The 23128-nt window shown below is 46.9% G+C and overlaps 1 protein-coding gene across 1 annotated transcript; it reads left to right on the plus strand.

The window, feature by feature from the left end:
- Positions 1–317: 317 nt before the first annotated feature.
- On the plus strand, positions 318–22948 carry VXN (vexin). Its single transcript, XM_032610451.1, has 6 exons — positions 318–384; positions 5859–5914; positions 14132–14282; positions 18171–18232; positions 20780–20871; positions 22765–22948. The coding sequence occupies exons 1-6, from the start codon at positions 318–320 to the stop codon at positions 22946–22948; spliced, it is 612 nt and encodes a 203-aa protein (XP_032466342.1).
- The last annotated feature ends 180 nt before the right edge of the window (positions 22949–23128 follow it).

Here is a 23128-nt window from a genome sequence, read left to right on the forward strand (position 1 = left end):
GACTTCCAAATTCACTGCGGCAGACACGGCAAAATAAAAATGTTAAATACATCCTGGCCGCGAGGGGACTGAAACCTCCAGGCTCCATCAAAGGTTCGCAATAATAGGATTCATAAAAAAAAAAAAAAAAAAGACAGATGGGATTAGAAAATGTTGCAGTGAAGACTCTGGAATGAGATGAGATCACAGCACCAGCCTGTCTTTTGTGGACCGGCACAATGATCCCCGAGCCAGACTGGATTAGGAAACCTCGCGACTAGGGGTTCAGAGAGAGGCCTCCGGTTCCCAGGCACTTTTGGGGAGAGAAGGCTGAAACGATGCATCAGATTTACAGCTGCAGTGATGAAAATATAGAAGTTTTCACCACCGTGATTCCTTCCAAGGGTGAGTAAAATTGCCCTCGACTGTTTCCTTAACGTGGCAGGCTAAGCAGGAGAGCAAAGACAGTCATGTGCTACCTTATTACGGTTTTTACCCCCAGGTTTCTGAGGTCGGATGGTCTCTCTGTTTTGACCGTGTTTGTGGCTGTTTCTGAAAAGGAGGCATATGGATGAACGTCAATCATTGAGAAACAGTCCATCAAAGGGGAAATGAGGGCAGCTAACTACTCCTCGTTTTACTTAATTCGATACTGGCAACCCAGTATGCCAAACGAAAGTGACAGCAAGCCATTGTTTTAGGAGACAGACATGAAAACAAAATTCCCAGGGCAGACAGATTCTTTCCTCCTCTCCAGTGAGCAAGTGGGTTCTGAAATGAGAAGCAGCTGGCCCAGAAGTATGATTTCTAACTGTGCCGTGAAATATGAGGAGGGATCATATTTCTGGCAGTGGCCTAAAGTCCAATGAAGTGGTCCAAGAATGCCCTGACCCAGGCTGGCCTCTGCACAGACCCCAGGGCCATGCTCCCAAACTTAACCTGGCACTGGCACCGCCAAAGAGTGTGACTTTGTAAAAGTCCTGCTGCTCTGAGGTGAATGGTGTCAAGGCCCGGGAAGGGCTCTGTGTCCCTGGATAGTTCCCTTGCCCCCTGCAGAGCTGGGCCCTCTCTCCTGCCGCCCCTGTGCTCTCCCTGCAGCCCCTGTATTGCTGGGAGAGCCTGGGACCCCGGCTTTGCCCCTGGTCTCATTGTCAGACTGAATGAAGAGGGCCGGATGTCTGCTGGTGCTGTGACCCCCTGTTCAAATAACCCCTTTCTTCTTCCCATGTCAGCCATCGACATGGCCACTCCTGGGGGGAAGGGAGAGACTCAGCCTGGCCACAAAAAGAAAGCCAGCAGAACATAAATTAAGCTTTAGACGTCTATTGCCAGTCAGAGGGAGAGAAGAAAAAGCTGGGAGTCTGCCCACGTGCTGAAGTTGGGACACCCTCTGGAGACTCGGGAATGTACCTGAAAAGTCAAAGCCGACCCTCTGACCCGACAGTTCCACTCCTGTAAATGCTGTTATACGTGGATGCTTACAGGGCCACTGGGTCTCCAAGGGCAAAACTGAAAACAACTTGAATGTCCTTGAAGAGGGGAAGGGGTAAAATGTGGTGTCATCAGACTCTGGAATACTCCACAGTAGTCAACAGGGAAAAGAACTGGATCTATGTGTGTGGACACAGCTCCCAAGAGCACCATGTTGAGAGAAAAAAAAAGCAGGCTAAAAAGTATTAAATTTGTACAGTACTGTATATTGTTTATGGATACATATCTAGAGAAAAGCATAAAAAACAGGCTGGAAAGACACAGATAAAGTTAGTGATGATAGTAGCCCTGGAGAGGGAGGAAAGTAGAATTGGGGAAGAGTAGAAAAGGGACCAGAACTTGTCCTCTCATTTGTTATTTCTCTTGTATGAGAAGAAAACAAATTGAAAGCAAATATGAAAATCTTAAAATGTCTATGTTCTATAATTTTTTTACATTTAAAAACATTTAAGGGAGAAAAACATCAAAGCTGAATGGTCCTATTAAATTCAAAACTTATTATACGATTCAGGAGCAATGTCATACTTCACCTGAAGAAAATCATTCAAAACAGGGCCTTTGAATCCATTTGCTTAGCAGAGTAGTCAAGAGACCCACCACCACTTATACGCTGTGTGACCTTGGACAGGCACTTAACCTCTCTGGGCCTGAGTTTCCACTCTTATAAAAAAGGAAGAACTAGAACTTACCTCCCAAGGTTATTATGGGGGGAAAAATGAGATATAGACAAAATACATAAAGCATCTAGAACAGTACCTGGCATGGTAGTAAGCACCATTAAATACATCACTTACAAAGTGATTTCCATTTTTATTCCATATTTTGAGCAATGAATATGTTTAGTCAAAGATAAATATTCAATCTTATATTTCTTTTCTGCCATTTTTATTCATGGCCACCTCCTGGGATCAAATCAGTCATCAGTATTCATGGACATGTCACTGCTCAGGAAGCTGTTCTCTAGAAAGGGAATATCCGCAGTTTTATCTTAGACTGTAAGTGGAAGAAGTCCGCCTCTTCCTACGCCTTGTTGTGCCTCATCTCGCCTCCTCCAGAGCATCAAGCATAAGGCTCTCAGTGGGCGAAGACGGGGCCAGGTCTTCCTAAGTCACTGCTTATGAGAGAGACTGGTAACTCTTCATTCCATCCCCATGTTCCCTGCCTGCAGAAATATAGGCTGGTTGGATTTTCTCTAACAAGGGTTAGAGTCCTCCCAGGTATGCCCTTTCCCACACGTTCCTGTGCACAAGTTCAGCAACCTAGTGTTTAAGAGCGCAGGCCTTGTTCCACCACCAACTGCGTGACCCTAACCCTCAGCATCTACCTAAGAAATAGAGTCAATGGAGACACCCGACCCCAAAGAGTTGCTGTGAGGAGTGAATGCGAGAAGGAAATAAGTTGTCACCTAGTAAAGCTCAATGCGAGCCATTATCACATTTACCATCGTTGTATTATATCCCTGTTTTCCAACATACATACATACATATATAATGGGTTCAACCTAAATCTATGTACTTTTTTTAGCTGAGCCATCTTAAAGCTCACAAAAAATATGGCAACAGCAAGTGTTATGGTGTTTCTTAAGTATTTTAAGGCACAAGACATAGATCAAGTCTGTAACTGAGGACAAGTGTGTATTTTTACTTCCTAGAGAGAAGGAGAGCCCTTTAAGGGAAAGATTTCATAGGCACAATTCACAGTAAATATAAAAGATAAAATCTGTGGTTTTACCGAGAAGTTATACCAGAAGTCATTTCCTGAAGCTCACCAGTGGGTTTAATTCTAGGGTGAACAGCATTCAAAATAATTCTCCTGGGGATAAACAACAATGTGGCAGGGTTGGCAAGGGGAGCCAGGGAACAGCAGGAGGAAATGGAGAAAACTCCAGAAAGAGAACTCCTGACAGAGGCTACAGTCTCTAGAAGTTATCACCTCTTCCTTCCACCTGCCCTCACCTTGCAGAGAAAGAGAAGAATTGTATCAATAATAACTAATTGATAGTTACTAATAACTAATATCAATAACCACTAATTCCTGGGAACTCCCTCTTTGCCAGGCACCGGGCCAAGGGCTTGATAAAGATTAGACTATTTAATTCTCACCGCAGCCCTCTGAGGTAGGTGCGAGTTTTACCAGAGAGGAAAGTGAAGCTTAGCAAGGATGAGTCATTCGCCCAAGTCACACAACTGGCAAGTGGTCAAGTTGGGATTTACACCCAAGTGAAAAGAGTCTGGAGCCCTGGCTCTTAACCAGCCCTCTGCTCGCCTGGCTTCACGGCAGCAGGCGCTCTGCAGAAAATAACACGGCTCTCACCTGAACACTAATCTGAGATGTGACAAGAAGTCATTTCCATTCTAGGCAGGGCAGTGGCAGGGTGGGATTTCATTTCCAAGTAAATCACTTTAGCATCAATGTGCAAAAGAGATGTCTGGGTGTCTCCACTTTCAACAAAGTGCACACCTTTTTCCCAACCAAGTAACTTTTTTATGGCTAATTGATTCTTCAAGTTTTTTTTTATTTTTATTTACTGTGGTAAATAAAATTTACCATTTAACTATTTAAGTGTCCAGTTCTGTGGCATTAAGTACATTCATATGGTTGTGCAACCATCACCACTATCCATTTCCTGAATTTCTTCATCTTCCCAAACTGACACTCCGTACCCATTAAATAACAACTCCCCATTCCCTCCTTCTTCCAGCCCCTGGTAACCTCTGTTCTACTTTGTGTCTCTATGAATTTGACTAGTTGAGGTATCTCATATAAGCAGACTCATACAATATTTGTCCCTTTGTATCGGGCTTATTTCACTTAGCTTAATGTTTTCAAGGTTCATCCATGTCAGAGCATGTTTCAGAATGTCATTCTTTTTTGAGGCTGAATGATATTCCATTGTATGTCTATACCACATTTAGTTTGTCCGTTAATTTGTTAATGGACATTTGGGTTGTTTCCACCTTTCAGCTATTATGAATAGTGCTGCTATGAGCTTTGGTGCACTGGACCAAGTAACATCTAAAATTGCAATTGCCCACCTCCTAGAGTAATGGAAACAAAAATAAACAAATGGGACTTAATTAAACATAAAAGATTTTGCACAGCAAAGGAAACCATAAACAAGACAAAAAGACAACCCTCAGAATGGGAGAAAATATTTGCAAATGAAACAACAAAGGATTAATCTCCAAAATATACAAACAGCTCACGGAGCTCAATATCCAAAAAGAAAAACAAACCAGTTAAAAAATAGGCGGAAGACTTAAATAGACATTTCACCAAGGAAGATACACAGATGGCCAAGAGGCACATGAAAAGATGCTCAACATCACTAATTATTAGAGAAATGTAAATCAAAACTACAATGAGGTATCACCTCATGCCAGTCAGAATGGGCATCATCGGAAAATCTACAAACAATAAATGCTGGAGAGGGTGTGGAGAAAAGGGAACCCTCCTGCACTGTTGGTGGGAATGTAAATTGATACAGCCACTATGGAAACCTCCAGTACGGAGGTTCCTTAAAAAACTAAAAATAGAACTACCATATGACCCAGCAATCCCACTACTGGGCATATACCCTGAGAAAACCATAATTCAGAAAGAGTCATGTACCACAATGTTCATTGCAGCTCTATTTACAATAGCCAGGACATGGAAGCAACTTAAGTGTCCATCGACAGATGAATGGATAAAGAAGATGTGGCACCATATATACAATGGACTATTACTCAGCATAAAAAGAAACGAAATTGAGTTATTTGTAGTGAGGTGGATGGACCTAGAGTCTGTCATACAGAGTGAAGTCAGTCAGAAAGAGAAAAACAAATACCATATGCTAACACATATATATGGAATCTAAAAAAAAAGGTACTGATGAACCTAGTTGCAGGGCAGGAATAAAGAGGTAGACATAGAAAATGGACTTGAGGACATGGGTGGGACGGGAAGCTGGGGCGAAGTGAGAGAGTGGCATGGACATATATACACTACCAAATGTAAAATAGCTAGGTAGTGGGAAGCAGCCGCATAGCACAGGGAGATCAGCTCAGTGCTTTGCGACCACCTAGGGGGGTGGGATAGGGAGGGTGTGAGGGAGGCTCAAGAGGGAGGGGATATGGGGACCTGCGTATGCATGTGGCTGATTTGCTTTGTTGTGCAACATCAACTAACACAACTAACACAGTATTGTGAAGCAATTACACTCCAATAAAGATCTATTAAAAAAATAAAATAAAATAATAACATTGCAATTGCACCCACCTCTTCTTCCCAACCCCCCTCCTCTGGGCCCTGTCCCACTCCAGGTGCAAACCCTCTCCGTATTGCTACTGTAGCTACATCAGTCTCACAGGTGTTCTCTAAAACCATTCCTTTCTCTCTCTTTGCAGTGCCCAGTCCAGCCAGAAGAAGAGTCAAGAGCTCTCAACATCTCTTAACCAAGAATGTAAGAAAACTTCAGTTTTGATACCTTTCGTTGACTTTCATTAAAAAAGCAGTGTCTAGCTTCTTCACTCCCCACCTCCCCCCTACATCCACACTCTCCACGGCCTGGAAAAGTTTTCCGTAGCCCATGTTGCTGTTGCATTCTCCATCCTCCACTTAACCAAAACAACTGACAAATGTCAACCAGACAATAAACAGTCCTGCACTGGACCCCCTTCTGTCATTTTCCCCACAGAGAATAATTTTCATTTTATATACACATTTTTTTCCTTAAACAGAATCCATAGTGTAGGTAGAGCATCCCTGACTTGGGTGTTCTATTGTTGGCATTTGCAATGTTCCACTTTTTCACTATTATAAATAGCAGTGCAATGAATTTGTACAAAATACTGTTTTCTGGATTAATCCTATGTGCATAGGCCTCAAAGTGGAATTAACAAGTAAAAGGATAAGAACAGTTTCATCCATCCATCCATCCATCATCTGCATTCCTACCCCTGTGCTAGAGTGGAGAATAGAACAGTGATTTTTTTTTTTTTTTTTTTTGTGGCACGCGGTCCTCTCACTGTTGTGGCCCCTCCCGTTGTGGGGCACAGGCTCCGGAAGCGCAGGCTCAGCGGCCATGGCTCATGGGCCCAGCCGCTCCGCGGCATGTGGGATCTTCCCGGACCGGGACAGGAACCCGTGTCCCCTGCATCGGCAGGCGGACTCTCAACCACTGCGCCACCAGGGAAGCCCAGAACAGTGATCTGTAAAAGATGGCTTCTGCTTCTAGTTTCGTCACATACTACCCAGAATTCTGGACAACTGCTAGGCTTCCAACAATGCTTTTCCATTTCCCTCCAGCCCCACCAGCACTGGCTTTCATTTCTTTGTATTATTTTTTGCTTCTTTAATAAGCACATGCATTACCTTAAAATTAGTTTACATGTCTTTAGAGCCTGTGAATTTCTCATTTTACTTACAGATTTCTTTATACATAAGCTGTCAATACATCTTTGCACTTTAAAAGTTTTATTTTAATTGCTAATTGTTCCCTCCTGGTTATACTGGAGTTTCCATCACAATTGTTTTTGTAGAACACTATTTTGATTTTCTAAGTATCTCAATTTTTAAAATCCTATTCTCCATTTAAAAAAAATTTTTAAGTGTCCTGGGAATGAGATTGGTTTTAGTCTTTGTTGTTTTATATACATTTATTACTTTTTAAATTCCCAAAACAGGATGGGCCCATTACTAAACTTCAAATACTAAAACGATGTAAACTATGATATCAGAAAATCCTGAGAAGCTATAGAACATAGTGGTTAGGTATGCAGACTAGAGTCAAACTGCCTGGTTTCTTCCATTTCCCACTTTTAAATCCCAGTTCTATCCATTTCTAGCTATATGACCTTGGGCACGTTGCCTAACCGTTCCAGGACTTGACTTGCTTAACATTAAAATGGGGAGAGTGAGGGCTTCCCTGGTGGCACAGTGGTTGAGAGTCCGCCTGCCGATGCAGGGGACACGGGTTCCTGTCCCGGTCCGGGAAGATCCCACGTGCCGCGGAGCGGCTGGGCCCGTGAGCCATGGCCGCTGAGCCTGCGCGTCCGGAGCCTGTGCTCCCCAACGGGAGAGGCCGCGACAGTGAGAGGCCCGCGTACTGCAAAAAAAAAAAAAAAAAAAAAAAAAAATGGGGAGAGTGAGAGAGCACATCCCAATAACCACAGGAAGGAGCAAATGATTTAATACATGTAAACTGCTTAGTCCAGAGCCTGATACATACTGAACATTCAATAAGCACTGGAGTTTTTTTTAATGAAAATTTCTCATATAACAATGTATAATTATCACGCTTTATTGCTCCATAACATGCTGTTTTGCAATTTGCTTTTTTCACTATATAAATTTTGAGCATCTTTACATGCCAATTAATACCTACAGATCTTCCCCATTCTTTTTAGAGGTTGCATAGTATGCCATTGTATGAATGAATGTACTATAATTTTTTACCCAAACCAAATCTGATGTTTTCTAGATTATTTAACCAAATCATCAATAAATGGGGTTTCCCCATTTTCTCCAGTTAAACAATGCCACAAGAAATATTCTTGAACGTATTTTTTATGTTCTTATGCAAATGTTTTCGAGGATAAATTCATAGATATGAAAATGCTGGGTCATCAAATCAACACCTTATACTTAAACGTACACAACGTTATATGTCAATTTTAAAAAAGAAAGAAAATGCTCAAAGGATATGAGCATTGAAAAAATTTTATAGCTGTTGCCAAATTCTCAGCAACTGCTGTAAACTACCTTTACCAGAACACCTGAGCCAACACTATATGGTATCAAATGTTGTTAATCTTTGACAATCTGATAGGTGAAAACATCTCATTGTTTTAATTTGCATTTCTTTAGTAATTAATATCATTCTTCATCTTTTCATAGATTTTGATATTTTCTCCCCATGGGTTAAAAGACATGTCTTTTGCTCATTTTTCTGTCAGTGGTTTATCCTTTTTTAAAAATGACTTTGAGAATATTTATATACTAAGAAAGAAAGGGCTTTTAATGGGTTCTTTGCTGTAGTGCAAGGAATTCTTGTATTTCTCATGATCCCTAAAAACTTCAGCACACAGTCTAGAAGGAAAACGCTGCTGACTTTCAAGGAGCAGTGGGTGTCACCAAAAATGGGAAGGGGAGGGGTTGTTTGTAGGTAATTTGGAGTTTGAGCACAGACTTGAGTTTGGCATACAGTTGGTCCCTGACTTACGACAGTCTGACTTTCATGAATTTTGTCTTTACGATGATGCCAAAGCGAAACGCATTCAGAGACCATACTTGGAATCTGGAATTTTGATCTTTCCCCAGGCTAGTGATATGGGGTACAACATACTCTCTTGTAATGCTGGGCAGCCCGGCAAGCCACAGCCTCCCACCAGCCACACGATCACGAGGGTAAACAAGGATACACTTAGAACCATCCTGGACCCAGACAAGCATTCTGTTTCTCCCTTTCAGTACAGTATTCAGTCAATTACATGAGATATTCAACACTATTATAAAATAGGCTCTGTGTGAGAAGATTTTGCCCAACCATAGGTTGATGTAAGTGTTCTGAGCACGTTTAAGGTAGGCTCAGCTAAGCTATGACGTTTGGTAGGTTAGCTGTATAAAATGCATTTTCAACTTATGATATTTTAGGGGTATTTATCAGGATGCAACCCCACTGTAAGTCAAGGAAGATCTGTACTCTGGATTTGAAGGAGCCACAAGTCATTCATGACTCTGGGAAGATCCTTTGGGAATTAGGAATATTTAGTTTTCAACCAAGTTCTTGCCTTGAATTTCTAACCTTAAACAGTGTTTCTGTCTGAATCACCACTTATACCAATACCTACTGGCTTTATAAGGACAGAACTGTGATTACAAAAGCTTAAAAATGGAAACTAAATCATACTCTCTAGGAGATAAATAAGGTGCTAGGGAAGAAATTTCTCAAGGGATTTAGAACCCAAACAAAGGAGACAACTCTCTACGGTGGAAGTGAAGCCACAGGGGCATGAGCTTCACAAAGCCCCCAAAACATGGGGCACCGCCTCCTGGAGTATCCATTGACTTCAGCCAGGCTCTGCAGAACCAAGCTCCCAGCTTTCCTGGGAATGGCTTATGACTTTCCTTCCCTCCCTGAAACATTTTTACTCCAAGGGGAAAAAAAATGAGTCAAGTATATGAATACAAATAAAAATTGCTTTCGATGGAAAAAAAAAGAAAAAACAGAAGGTAGGGGCTTGTCTTCAAATATGCATTCTTCCTCCAGGTAAGACAGCTTAATAATGCTCTGGCCTTTGAGCTCTCCTCTGAATTTCTAACTTCCCCTAACAGCATGACTCATCCTTTGCTCATAAAACTCAGACCCAGCTGCACAGAACATTCAAATTAGAAAAGACAGGAAAGGTCTTAGTCTACCTAAGACGGGGGAACTGAGTCCCAAAAAAGAAAGAACTATCTCTGACCTTTTCTTTTTTAATCCAACTGGCTCTTGGCTCCCCTTTTGAGTTCCCGAGAAAATCGTTCATATTTTGCAGCTGCTCTAATGTACCAATATTTAGGACTTTGTCCCGAAATTCTTATTTGTCTCTCTTCTCACCCCTTGGGCTACCATACGAATGTGAGGTTCCTTCCTTTACAAGTATCTCTTTCCTCTCCGAATCGTCCTTAGCGCGGCCATTTCCTCTCTCTCTGGACCCCTCGTAAGTTACATGTTCTTCTACAGCCACCCAGTGTTCCTTCTCTAGATGGTTTCACTAGTCTTTTTCTCCCCATCCCCTCTGATTCTTAAGCAATTTTACTATCATCCTGATGCCGCAGACATCGTAAGAGTAGCTTAAAGGAATAAATTTACACCAAAGCGTGGGTTAGTTAGGGCTTCCGGTGCAATGGAGCCATTACCACTGAGATTCACAGCCCCTTCCAAATAAGCAGCAGTGCCATCATCAGGAAAGATGAAGGAATGGGAGTGCAAATGTCACATTCTTCCCAGATTTCAACCTTGTGGAGGAGCGGTGATCTGATTTTTCCATCTGGTGATCTGATTTTTCAAAATGCACTGAGCAATCGATTGCACTTGAAAATTCTTACCTGGATGGCAGCACTTCCATGGGTCTTACAAAGAGCACTTCCTTAGAAGTTATGAAACCATGATCCTTGTTCAGGTCCCGCCCCTTACAGCTCTGTGACCTTGAAGACACCCGGCTTCCTCTGGCCTCAGTTTCCCTGTGTGTAAAATTAGGGAGTTGGGCTAGAACTTTACTCTGGATGCCGTCAACCAACATTATGACACCTAGGTCTCACCCGTCTTTCTAACTCCCTGCCAGCCCCCTAGGTCTCTGATCTGAACCCAGCAGGGAAGCATCAATTTATCACAGTGAATCTGTTACACAAGTACAGCCCCTACTTTCAGCAGGCAATTCGTTGAACTTGGAAAGGGAAATCCAACATTAAACACGTCTCCCCTTCACCCCTTCCCCATTCCCCAATCTCACCCTTGTACTCAGGGTGCTAAAGAGCCTGTGCTCAGACCAGTTTGTTCTAAGACCAGCTGCAGTATCCAGCCCGGACCGTATCCTACAGACCAGAAAAAATCCAGGCTGTCGGGAAGCTTTCAGGAGGCCACAGCCATGCATCCAGCTGTCTGTTCCCTGGCGTGGGCCTGATGCACTGCCCTGAGCCCTCTCAGAGCCTCCGCAATTGTGGGGCATGAGAAGCAAGCACGAGGCCAGCTAAGAAAGGGAAATCTTCCGAGCTGAGCCCTCTCCTCTGGCATCCTTCAGGGCCGAGAAGATACCCTGCTGAGGCACTGGGCCCTCAGTCAGGACCTGGGAAGTAACCAGCCTCACTCCCACCCCAGGAAACCTACATCCAACAGGGGGCGGAGCAGCTAATGCCTCTCCACTCTCTCCCTCCCCATTCCCTTCTCCCACCCACAATGCAGAGAAGGGCTGGCTGAAGTTTCCTGTTCCTAAAAGGAAATATTTGCTTCCTTTTCAGGGGAGGAAATGCTGGGCCTCCCCACTGGACTCCTCAGGCTTTCACATCCTGCCTTACTTCCTCCTTCTACAAAATGGGTCGGAAAACACACCAGCCCTCACTCATTAGAGGAACGCTGAAAAAATGAAAACAAAATTCGAAATAGCTGTGATGAGAGGTAGACAGCCAAAGGCTTGAATGTCAGTAATGAGGCTCAGGTCTCTCCCGTTGGACCTGGAGGTCCACATTCCAGGGGGAACCCTGAGGCCAAACGGTACACGTGTCCAAAATACCATTAATCTAGGAAATTCCAGCATTCTGGGCGACACCATGGTAGAGTGCAATGCTAAGAGGAGGGAAGGAAATGGAAAAGCTGAGGCGAATGTCTGTGCAGGGTGGTGAGTCCAGACCACCCACTACTGCACCTTACAGCCCCCACTGAGCTGGCGTCAGGCAGACGGGTGCTGCCCCCAGCCTGCACTGAAGGCTTGCTGGAAAACCAACAGAAGCACCACCTTCTAATCATTTTGCAATTTACAAACATATCAAATCAACACATTGTACTCCTTAAACGTATACAATCATATGTGGAAATTTATATCTCAGTAAAGCTGGAGGAAAAATATTTTTAATTATTGGGGGAAAAATCCCACATGCTGCAGTGCCCAGAAAAGAAAGGGCACTAATCCTAAATGATCCTTAATTATCATCATCTTTCTCCAAAGGCAAAGAATGAATGAGTCTGGGTCCTAAAACGGGCCTGAGAAGAGTTAATTTCCTAAGCCAGATAAGACCAAATGTGGGATATATTACTTTTTTAAGCAAAGGACTATTTGTGATAAACTGAAGCAAAGAGTGACAGCTCCCCTTCCTCTGTTGGGAACGGACGTGACCGCTTCCTGATGCTGTAGGTAAACAGGTGGCACAGGGAAAGAGAACCTGCTGTGTTCCTGAAATCTCTGCGAATGACCAGCAGTGACTCCGCCCCAGTACAGCAAGGGTGGTCAAGAGCATGACCCCTTTCCACATAGCCTCGAAGTACCAAAACTGGGGTTTGAACTCAGGTTCGCATGACCCCAGATGGAAATTTATCTTCATCACTGACAATCTGACAGGACAAAAAACAACTTTGTTTTAATTTGCATTTAATTATCCTTGTTCAGCACCTTTCACGTTAACCGGCCGTTTGCATGTCAATTGTCAGCTGGTTTTGGCCCCATTTTTCTATTTTTTTTCCTCTTTATTGATTTGTAAGAGTTTTATGTACATAGCGATAATTCCCTATTTATGTAACAAATGTTATATTGAGCCATATTCTATTCTAGTGTCTGCTGTTGTTTGTTTGTTTGGTTGGTTTTTAACATGCATCTTTGGTCTGTCTGGTATTCATTTTCGTATGAGAAGTGTGGACATGGATCCGTTTCCCCCAGTGGCCTGACATTTATTCCAACAATATTTATTAAAGGTCCAATTTTTCTCCACTGAACTGAAATATAACCCTATTATAATACTTAAAAATTCAGTCTTATTTGCTTCAGCTTCCTCCACAATTGTGACATTGGACAATGGGGAATTCATCAAAGGCTCGACTGTAAAGGCTGAAATGGGTCCACCTCACTCACAGATAGACTGAGTGCCAGGATCTGGCACAGAGGTGCCCTCGCAAGATGTCTGTAGAAGGAAGGAACGAGTGAGCAAGAGAATGAGTAAATACAAACCTCAGAGAAGCTGCAGTTCTAACCTGCTTCAAAGGAGTGAAGACATTCAGAATGTGCGACCCCAGTGTCGTGGCTCTGCATTCAAACATGCACGATATGTGCCCCAAATTGCTAAGATTCCCTTTGTCACCCCCGATATTAAGATAAAATATGGTACTATTTGCCTCAAATTTGTACATTTAAATTATTTCAATGATCTAAGTATTTTTATTATAATTTTAAAGGCCCATTTCAAGTGGGCCCTGACAAAAGGGGTATTCCTCTTCATGTACTTTCCCAAAACCACTATTCAGCAGGGGATCATTATTGAAAACACCTTAGCGTGTAGCGCTGCGTTCTGGCTTGCCAGAATTTCCACTTACCGAGCCACAGGTCATGGAAACTCATCTCTCAGCTCCAACTGACAGGCACTCTGCAAAGTAGAGGAAACGTGAGCGTCCAGGAGCCGTGCCTGCTTTCTCTGGCCAGCAGGTTCTTTCTTTTTACAACCTGGGAATCAGCTGGGCCCCGAGCCCTCTGCCTAGGTCTCTCCTCCGCTGGAGCATCCAGAAAGCTGTCCTCTACGTGAACAAGGGCGCCCACTGAGCTGCAAGGACTGTAAGAGCCCGATTTCCAGGGCTTGTCCTCATTTCAAATAGCCTGTTCTATTGTCAAACTATGTCCAGCCCTGGGGCAGTTAACTGGCCCCAGTCTGAGGCCTGAGGGCCCAGGCTTCTGACTCTGTGAGGGACGGCTGGTGAGGAGCCCCCAGAAACCTCATTTTCCTGCACCATGGTGCCACTGGACATGCTGAAGTTAAACACAACACTTCGCCGTTTCAGGCCAGTCTCGCCAGTTTTCCTCGCTGCTCCCAGCAATGGCTGGAGTCAGGAAGGCTCCGTGTCAGCACGAGGTCTGTCCGCAAAGCTGCAGTCCTGGCCTCGGCTGTGGAGGCTGAGATTCTAGGGGAGGAACAAGCTGACGGTCCTTCCTCCCCCCCGCAGGTGGTGATCGAGTCCGACCTCTACACGTCCCGGCCCCTGGAGCTGCTGCAGCACCGCACCGACCACCGCGACGGCGAGGCCCGCAGGTCGAGCTGCTTCCAGAACGCACGGTCGCAGGGCGCCCACCCCGCCAAGACCCCCGCCAGGCCCGGTACGTGCGTCACGGCCCGGGTCCCCGGAACCTCCCTGGGGGGCAGTGGTCCACTTAGAGCAGCTGCCGCGGTGTCCGCGAACTGGCTTGTGCGTGCTCTAGCCACGTCGTGATCCTCCCTGGCGTCCTCCATCACGCCCGGTGGGCGGAGCACCTGCACGTGGGGCCGCCGCCTTCCCCAGTGCATGCCGGTCCTGCTCTGAATGCACCTGCTCGGCCCCCCCTCCCCCACTGCAGTACCACAAAACTCCTTCTACCTTAAAACACTCGCTGCTGGGTCTGCATGATGAGCAAAGATGCTCTCATCTACCGCCTAGCTCCACAGGCAGTCCTGCGGGATTCAGGAAGAGGCAAACATCATTAGACGCTGGGGGGAGAGGAAACCAGTGTACACATGACTCATGAAGCGAAGGAAGCTTACGTTATTTTACAGGGTGTGTGTGTGTGTGTGTGTGTGTGTGTGTGTGTGTGTGTGATTACACAGGCTCTTCATCAGCTGCCATCTTAAAATCCCACCATTTTAAATTTGAACGCCTTAAACTATTTCAACAATTTATAAAAAGAATTTAGAGACACATTTGTTTTGAAAGCTGGAAGCATTAGAGTCTTACCTTCCACACTATTTTGAAAAATGGCTCCCACCCCAAGCAGTTAAACAGGAATCTGTGTCTAGCCTGCTGAAGTCTGTGATCGTATTTAGCCTTTAACTCCTGGTTTAGGTTATTTCTGTTATGCCCACAGCCTCAAGTTATTCCTACTTTTAACTCCAGAAATACACAAAAAGTCTAGGACATCCTTTTCAAAGCTGTTGGGTGTCAACAGTTTTGTATGTCAGAAGAACTGAAAGTAGACTCCATTGAGTGTCTCTCTTTATCCATCCATCTCCTCTCTTTCCTCCCTCATAGATGTTAGATTGGATCTCTAAGGTTTCTTTGGTCACTAACACCCTGATCCTGTTTTTAAGATCCTACGTGTAAGAACCCATAAGTCAAGCTATATTCTCTAGTTAAGGGATTACATATACACATTTTTATGGAGAATGAAAGCCTTAGGGAAACCACAATGTGCCTTGCAAATTGAGAAGATAATTTTTTTCCCTCTGTCTATATATAAGTGGGTGGGTGGGTGGTGGTTGCCTGTGCGTAGAAAGAAAAAGAATATCTTCTCTACAAAATCACAAAATGAATTTAGAGCCATGTTTCTCAAATTTTAATGTGCAGAAGAATCACCTGGGAATCTCGTTTTTATGCAGAGTCTAATTCAGTAGGACCAAGTAGGGCCCCAGATTTTGTTTCTAATAATCTTCCAGATGATGCTGATGATGTTGGTCCAAGGACAACATACTGATTAGCAAGGATTTAGGGAAGATCTAATGGGTGGTTCTCCAGGTGGCATCCCTGGAGCAGCAGAACCACCTGGGAACTTGCTGGAAATGCAAATTTGGGATCCCACCCAAGACCTATTTAATCAAATTCTGGGGTAGGGCCCAGCAATCTGTTTTAACAAGCCTGCTCCCAGGGTGACTTTCCACCTCCCTGAAGGTGGAGGCCCACTGATCTCTGCAAGCGCCCCCTGCCGATCTACAGAAGAGGAAACCAAAACCATGGAAACTGACTTACCCAAAGTGCACTGCTCATCAGCAGCAGAACTAAGATTAAATCTCATGTCTCCCGATTTGCCAGCTAATTGCATCTTTCCCCCAGAAAATAATGTCTTTCCAGCTGTCTGGTTTTAGGGGCTACTTTCCTCCCTAAGTAGCTTGTGGAAGCTTAAACTGAAGGGGAGAACAGCAAGTTATGAAATGGAGAGACTCTGCCCGACATATGACAGTCAGCTCACGCAGGGAATGTGCTAGTCAGGTTTTTTAAAAAAAAGATTGAGCTGGGCATCGATTCAGTTCCTTCAGCTCCCACAATCTGACAGATTCCAGAGGGGATGAGAGGGAGGGAGGGTTTCTGAGTCAAAGCCAGACCCACAGGAAAGGCTGGGCACCGGCCTTGGGCACGAGTTTTCCATCCTCCAGTCAGAAGGATATGTGTCTCCAGGGATCTCAAATCTGGAGACGTGTTTCTTTTCTGAGCTAAAGGAGAAGGCTCCTGGGTGCTGTAGCCTTCTCACGTGGGAGAAATATGCTCTGAGGAACCTTGGAAAGAGTGGGGACTCTGAAGTCTTGAGCAGGTGAACCTCAAGGGCCCGGAAAAGGGGACACCCACCTCCTGGGCCGGTGGAATGTCTCCACTAGGATGTCCTTGGGGCATCTCAAAATCAACTTGTTCAAATGGAATTCATCTTCCACCTTCAAACCTCTCTTGCTTTCTCAGCTGGTGCCACTATCCATCTTTCCAGCAAGCCGCTGGGATGTTTATCCCAATACCCCCTTGTCCTCCCCACCCCCGCTCCACACACTAACCACTGACAGTGTCAGTTCCTCCGTATGTCTCATCTCTCCTTGGTACCAACCTCAGGCTACCGGGTCAGACTCCCTTCATCCCTTGTGTGTAGCCGCCAAGCCTGGTCGTCAGCTACCAGTCCTTCTTGCCCCACAGGCTACCAGAGGGTAGCCTAAAGCAGCAGCTGCCTCTGCCATCCCTCTGCTTTAAACACTGTGTCCTCTCCACCCCCAGATGCCCTCCAGACCACGCCCAAGGTTCTCCAGGACCCAGTCCTCTGCTCACCTCTCCAGGGCCACCTCCTGTGACACTCTTATCCCTGCCAATCCATGCACAGAACAGCCCTGAGCTGTGGTGTAATTGTTACCACTCATTATATTCCGGACCTTCCCCGACACGTTCTCTCTGTGGATTGCCCTCCCTGGGTCTCCCCACCTAGCAAACTCCTCCCAGAATGGGTTAGGGGGTCCCTCGGTCAAGTTTTCCCAGCCTTGCAAGACCACCAAAGAGGTCAGCTTACCATTCCCTAGATCTTCCTCACCCAGCTTCATCGTAACTGCCGTGCATCTCTAAAGCCTCTGTTTCCTCATCTATTATGACGTCTACCTGTGAGGGTTGTGGTGAGGATTAAATGAGACAATGTTTATGAGTCTTACACTCGGCACAGCAACTGACACAGTAAATGCTCAAAAATATAAGCTACTGTCGTCACTTACGCCAGAGCACGGCACACCGTGGTCTGATCTTGGTAGCCTGTAACTTCATTTTATTGGCCTTGAGATGTTTTCCTCGGGGTGGGGGGCTGGTATTTCTCTACACTGTAGTCTGATAGCATGGGGCTCCTCCAGGAACATCTGCCCCAGGAGGGACTCGACTGAAGGCCAGCCTTCAGTGGAGCCCCACTCCACCCCACCCCCGCCCATCACCAGCTACCTCAACATCTGGATTCCCAGCAGCGGGTCGAGCCTCAAATAAAGGCATAGAAAGAAGGTTCTCACATACATCTCATGCCAGTGCCTCAGGACTCTGATAACCTCCAATACTCCCACATTATGAGGCTTACTTCCCACAGCAGGCAGGACTTTGAGCTCATTTTCACAGAGGCGTGTCCAGGAGCAGCAGGTTAAAGGACTGATCCCAGCTATAAAGACTTAACTCCTGATAACCTCTTGTGATCTGGCGCTTTAGGAAGAAAGGAGGAGCTAAGGGCACATTCTCTGAGTCCCCTACTGCAGGCAGACCTCGTACTGAACACCTCCACACACGTGATCTTATTAGACCTTAGTTCTAACCTCCCCAAGAGGGCCAGGGGTGCAGGTGACCCACTGGACAGTTGTCCCATTGCCCAACCCTAGGGCGTGATTTTGCTGCTCAGTACAAAGGCCGTTAGAATATTCCTGGCTTGTGATTGATTAGCTAAGGGATAATTGATGCAGAACCCGGGGAAGCTGGAACCCAGACTACCACTGAGTAACGTCCCCTCCGTTCAACTTTGCAGTGGGGACTTCTGAACCCAAATCAGCAAATCTGTGTGGGAATCGAGCATATAGCAAAGCTTTGGTAAGTAAAATCAACCTGGTTAGCTGTATCTGCTGTGCTTTAACCTTCTTGTCCTGTCTGTGCCATGAAGACAAAGTGTCCTTTGTTCCAGGCCTGAGGATTATTAGAAAAGTGTAGCTGAGGGTTCTTTGCTCCTAAAGCCTACCAGCTGGTGGCACACCACTGGCCGCCTCTCTCTTTCTTGCCAGAAATTCAGCTCTTAGGTAAACGGAAGGTATTACCTAGCGGACATCTCAAACAGGGGGGAAAGAAGCAGTGTCTGTGGCAGGCCCCTGCCAGGTGGAGGTGTCTGACCAATTCCCAGGGGCAGCTACGGGGGTAAAGAGATGCAAGGGTCTCGAGCACTGTGGAAACACAAAACACCATCACCTCAGAGGGAACTGCTGAGCCACCTCCCACTGGGAGCTCTGGGGCAAGGATTGTCCATCTGGGCTGCCCGAGTTGGACCCAGCTGACCGATCCTTTATATTTTCTTCCCGCTCTTTCATGGCATGCAGGCTGCCCAGGACAGCATGACCTTGGGCGAGGTGGCCCTCCGTAGCCAAGGACACCTGAAGGAGCTGAGGGCCAGCTGCTCCCCGCCCTCCCCCAGGGGGAGGACAAGGCGGCTTGTCCTTCCCTGAAGGGGGATCGGGTAGTGCATGTCTGGGTCTAGCTCAGCGTCACCCTGAAAAAATACATCTCCTTCACCATCCTCTGGGCATGAATGTGGGTGTCCCCTGGGTTAGCACAGAAGGGGTGGAGTGGTGGCTGGAGGTGAGGTCAGCTCGGGCATCCTGGGCTCTGCGGGCATCAGCTCTCGAGATTCACGGAACTAGAACAGACTGGAGAGAGTGTCTGAGTCACCCGCTCGTCCTTATGGAACAAACTGGACAGAGACGCGAGCGCTTTGCTCCTGGTCTGGGCAGGAAATCGAAGCCAATTATTTCATTTAGGTCATCCCTGTACTAGGAAAACCACACAAAGGGCAGGGATGGGACAATCAAGGGCCCCCTGTCCCAACCTGGGACCCAGGGGAAACTGAGGATGGCTGGGCCGTTACCACAGAGTGAAGGTGGTCAGGCTGTGACAGCTCGAACTGCTGCCCTCAGCTGAGCCCAAGGCTAAGGGGAGAGGGCAGCTCACTGCCTTGGATTACTTGCCCCCAGCCCCTGGGCTGGACTCAGTGTCCTTGGCAGAGAGGAAGCTGCAGCTGGGAGGCCAGAGCGAGGTGGGATGGGACAGGGTGGTGATGGGGAGGTGGTCACAAAGGAGGGGGCGACAGTAGTGCAGAGGACAGAGCGGCAGCATGACTGACCCTTTCCTCTGGGTCTGAGATGGTAGGGCTGGGGTCCTGCAGCTCATTGGAGCCCCCATCCCAGGGCGGAGAGCAATTCAGAGCTCGAACAGCTAAATCTGATTTTGACGCTAACATGCGCTGGGGCAAACAGGATGGTGGACGGCCCAGGAAGAAGCATGTTTCTGGGCTGCTGGCACGATGGGGAGGGACAGCTCCCGAGAGGCCACAAGGTGGCACAGTGACTCTCCCCACAACCTTTGGCCCTTGCGGGAGAGAAGGGGCAGTGACTCCTGATGTCCTCAACCTGGAATTTCCCAGCAGTTTTAGGAATGTGGTGATCTTAAGCCTTCCCCGGGGCGTGGGGTGGGGGTGCAAAGCGGAGGTCCGCTGACTGAACGAACTGGGGACCTAGCCCTGCTTGGGCTACCAGTGATTTTTCAATGCAGCACATGTTTCTTGAGCACTCACCACCTCCTTTAAGGAGAGCTGAGGAGGGCCGCCAAAGGGTAAGCCCCAGACCCTGTCGTTCGCATGCCATTCCTGGGGAGACTGCACCGGCATAAGAAACAAGTAGACAACCGTAAAGAGAGAATTGGTGGGATGCCAAAACATATCACATTAAGGACTCAGTGCTGTGGGGATGCAGGAGACAGAGAGAAATCAGCTGGGGCACCAGCCTGAGGGGAGGCTTCCTGGAGGAAGTGGTCTTTGAAGGGTAGGCAGAGATGAGGCTTGATCCAGAGAATGAAGGAAAAGCTGGGTGAGTGAATCCAGGAGGGGCCCAAGGTGTGTGGCAGGTCTTGTGGGAAAAAAAGGAGGTCCTGTCCCAAGTGACTGGTCCTGAGGCTGCAGCAGAGAAAAGGGAGAGGGTGACACTGATCTTACAGAACCTGCAGGATTTGACAACAAAGTGGACACAGACCGTAGGGGTGCAAGGGGGACAGAGGCCTTGCCAGATTGAGTTGCTTGCTTTCAAGTTTCTCTAGGTAGGTGGTTCTCAAAGTGGGGGCCCTGGGACTAGAGCACTTGGGAACTTGTTACAAATGCAGATTCTCGGGCCTACATGAGACCTACTGAATCAGAAGCTGGGGCGGGCCCAGCATTGCGTTAACAAGCCCTCCCGGGGGCACCTGGTGCCCGTGGCGGTATGAGGACCATTGCCCTGGATTGATGGTAGTTCAGTTTAGCTGATGCCCTTTCCAATGGCTCCAGCCACTGCCGGAGTTGGGGACATGGTGCCATCCTCACACTCCCTTCTCACAACCTAGATGCCTCCGGTGGCCCGGATCTCAGTGAAAGCTCCTGCCGTCCTGGAGGTGGCAGCTCTGGGCTCGGAGAACGGAGCTGTTCTGACCAGAGGGTAAGTGCTGTGCCTCCAGCCTGGCTGCCTCAGGGTTCCCCACCCGCTCCTGTCCTGCTCCTGGGCCAAAGAGTAACAGGTGGCCGGCTGTCAGACCCTCAAGAAGCTAAAAGAGAATCCCTGCCAGCTGTAAATTACCTTCTAATGAGGGCACTAATCCCGGGTTTCTGTCGCCACATCAACTTTTCCCCTAGGATTAAGCCGAAGTGTTTTTGATGGTTTCCACTTCATTAACCCCACTCTTTAGACTAGGAGAAGTCTAAAGAGGGAGGGGTTTTGGTTAATTAGACAAATGTAATCACAGGCCATATGCAGAGCCTCCTGAAGGCATGCTGGTGTCAGAAATGCCTCACGAATTAGATTAAGGGCCCCTGCCCAGGTAGAAAGTACACAAAATACAAATGTTTCAAACCAAATTTATAACCAGCACGTTACTATTAACTCTGACCCAGAAACAGCAGCTAGAGTAGCAGGAGTGATAAGCCCCCCAGGAAGGCCCTCACTGCCTTCAACATGGCGCAAAGAAGATGGCAATAAGAGTCTTAAACTCAACTCAGTGTGTACATTTACGCCCCCATCATCATCTTCCAGCCTGGAGAGAGCAGAAAAGTGGCTTCGGGGATGATGCAGGGTGTGGGTTCTTGACTCAGATCTGCCTGCATGCCCAGCACCGCTGCTGACTTGCTATGACTTCAGGCAAGTTGTTCAGACCTCCGTGTCCTCATTTCTTTAAAAACAAAACAAAACCCAAAAAATGGGGACGCTCATAACCTCTTGAGAGATTACTGTGAGAATAGGATGAGATAATGTGAGAAGAGCGTAGCACCAACAGTTGCATCATTTTTCAAGAAGCTTACAGTCTGGGAATCGGAAAGACACGTGCCTGGGAAAGCAATAGATGCTCACATATGAGGGGCCATGCCCTACAATATCAACCCAAGGTATGCACACCTTGAAAGCTGAGGGAGTTAGAGGAGGAACAGACCAGTGTGAAGCCCTTTTAGGTGAAAGAAAGCCATCTAGAATGAATGATAAAAGCCAAGCCACTCAACGTATTGGGACCTAGTTAGAGAAAAGTATCTTTTCGATTGTATTAAGTTTATAGCAGCAAATTGTTGTGAGCAGCAATGGCTGCTGCTGCCTGCTGCAGTAACCAGCAGACGTGAACCGTGTGCCTCAAGAGAGGCGCCCTTTCCATCCGCGCAGCTGCATCGCAAAGGGTTCTTCTAAATGGCCCGTTTCTCTCTAAGCTTAGACGTTCTCATTTCCATTTGTTCCTGGACCCTGGCTATTGAAAAGAAAACGAAGGCCATTCTTTCACTGAAGGAGAGCAAGTGAGAAAAATGAACATTTATTGACGTGGACCATGTGCCAGATGCTTTGTGACCTTATTTTCCTCCTCACAAAAGCCCCGTGAGTTAGATGAAATTATCCCCATTTCGCACATGAGGAAACTGAGGCTGGCTGAGGTCAAATCACTGGCCTGAGGTCACACAGTAAGTGGGGAGCAGGATTCAGCCCCAGGGCTCATGGGCTTTCAATAGCTGACGCTTTGTGACATCTGCTCTTTCCAGCAAGATCGTTTGTGTAGAGGTAGAGGGATGGTGGGTTGGGGTGAGGAAGGGTAGAGTTTGGAACAAGACCAGAACTTGGGATCCATGAGCCAGTGTGCTCAGGGCCACCTGCTTCCCTCTCCCCATGCAAGGACCTCCCTGGGGCAGGGGGATGGGGTGTCATTCCTGCGTGGGCCCCAACAGCGACCCTCCACCGTGGTCACAGGATGTATGAGCAGAGGAGTGAGGGCTCTGGCTCCTCTTATCGAGGGCAGCAATTAAAGAAGGACAGGCTCAGCACAGTGACCGCCCTCCTCACCCACCTGTGCATTTTCTGTAGATCCAGGCACCTCAAGAAGATGACTGAAGAGTATCCTACCCTCCCTCAGGGAGCAGAAGCCTCCCTACCGCTGACAGGAAGTGCTTCCTGCGGTGTCCCCAGCATCCTCCGGAAAATGTGGACCAGGCACAAGAAGAAGTCTGAATACGTGGGAGCTACCAACAGCGCCTTTGAGGCTGACTAAAGGTGACCCTCCCCAGGTGCCCTGCGCTGGCCCGAGTTCACTGCACAAGGGGAGGAAACTTCCAGATGGGAACTGAGCGACATTCACCTCTGCTACTAGCTGGTCCACGCACATCACCCTCCAGTACTAACTAATCGCCCCGGCTCAGGAAACAGGAAAGGAACCTCCCTCGAAGGCAAA

This window comes from Phocoena sinus, chromosome 17 (genome assembly GCF_008692025.1).
Source record: "Phocoena sinus isolate mPhoSin1 chromosome 17, mPhoSin1.pri, whole genome shotgun sequence".
Taxonomy (NCBI): Eukaryota; Metazoa; Chordata; class Mammalia; order Artiodactyla; family Phocoenidae; genus Phocoena; species Phocoena sinus.

What these genes read in the sequence shown, in the direction of transcription:
- VXN (XM_032610451.1), top strand. Translation starts at nt 318, where the DNA reads ATGCATCAGATTTACAGCTGCAGTGATGAAAATATAGAAGTTTTCACC. An exon ending in GAGCATATAGCAAAGCTTTG is followed by an intron (nt 18,233 to 20,779) that starts GTAAGTAAAATC and finishes CTCACAACCTAG; the next exon opens with ATGCCTCCGGTGGCCCGGAT. An exon ending in GGAGCTGTTCTGACCAGAGG is followed by an intron (nt 20,872 to 22,764) that starts GTAAGTGCTGTG and finishes CATTTTCTGTAG; the next exon opens with ATCCAGGCACCTCAAGAAGA.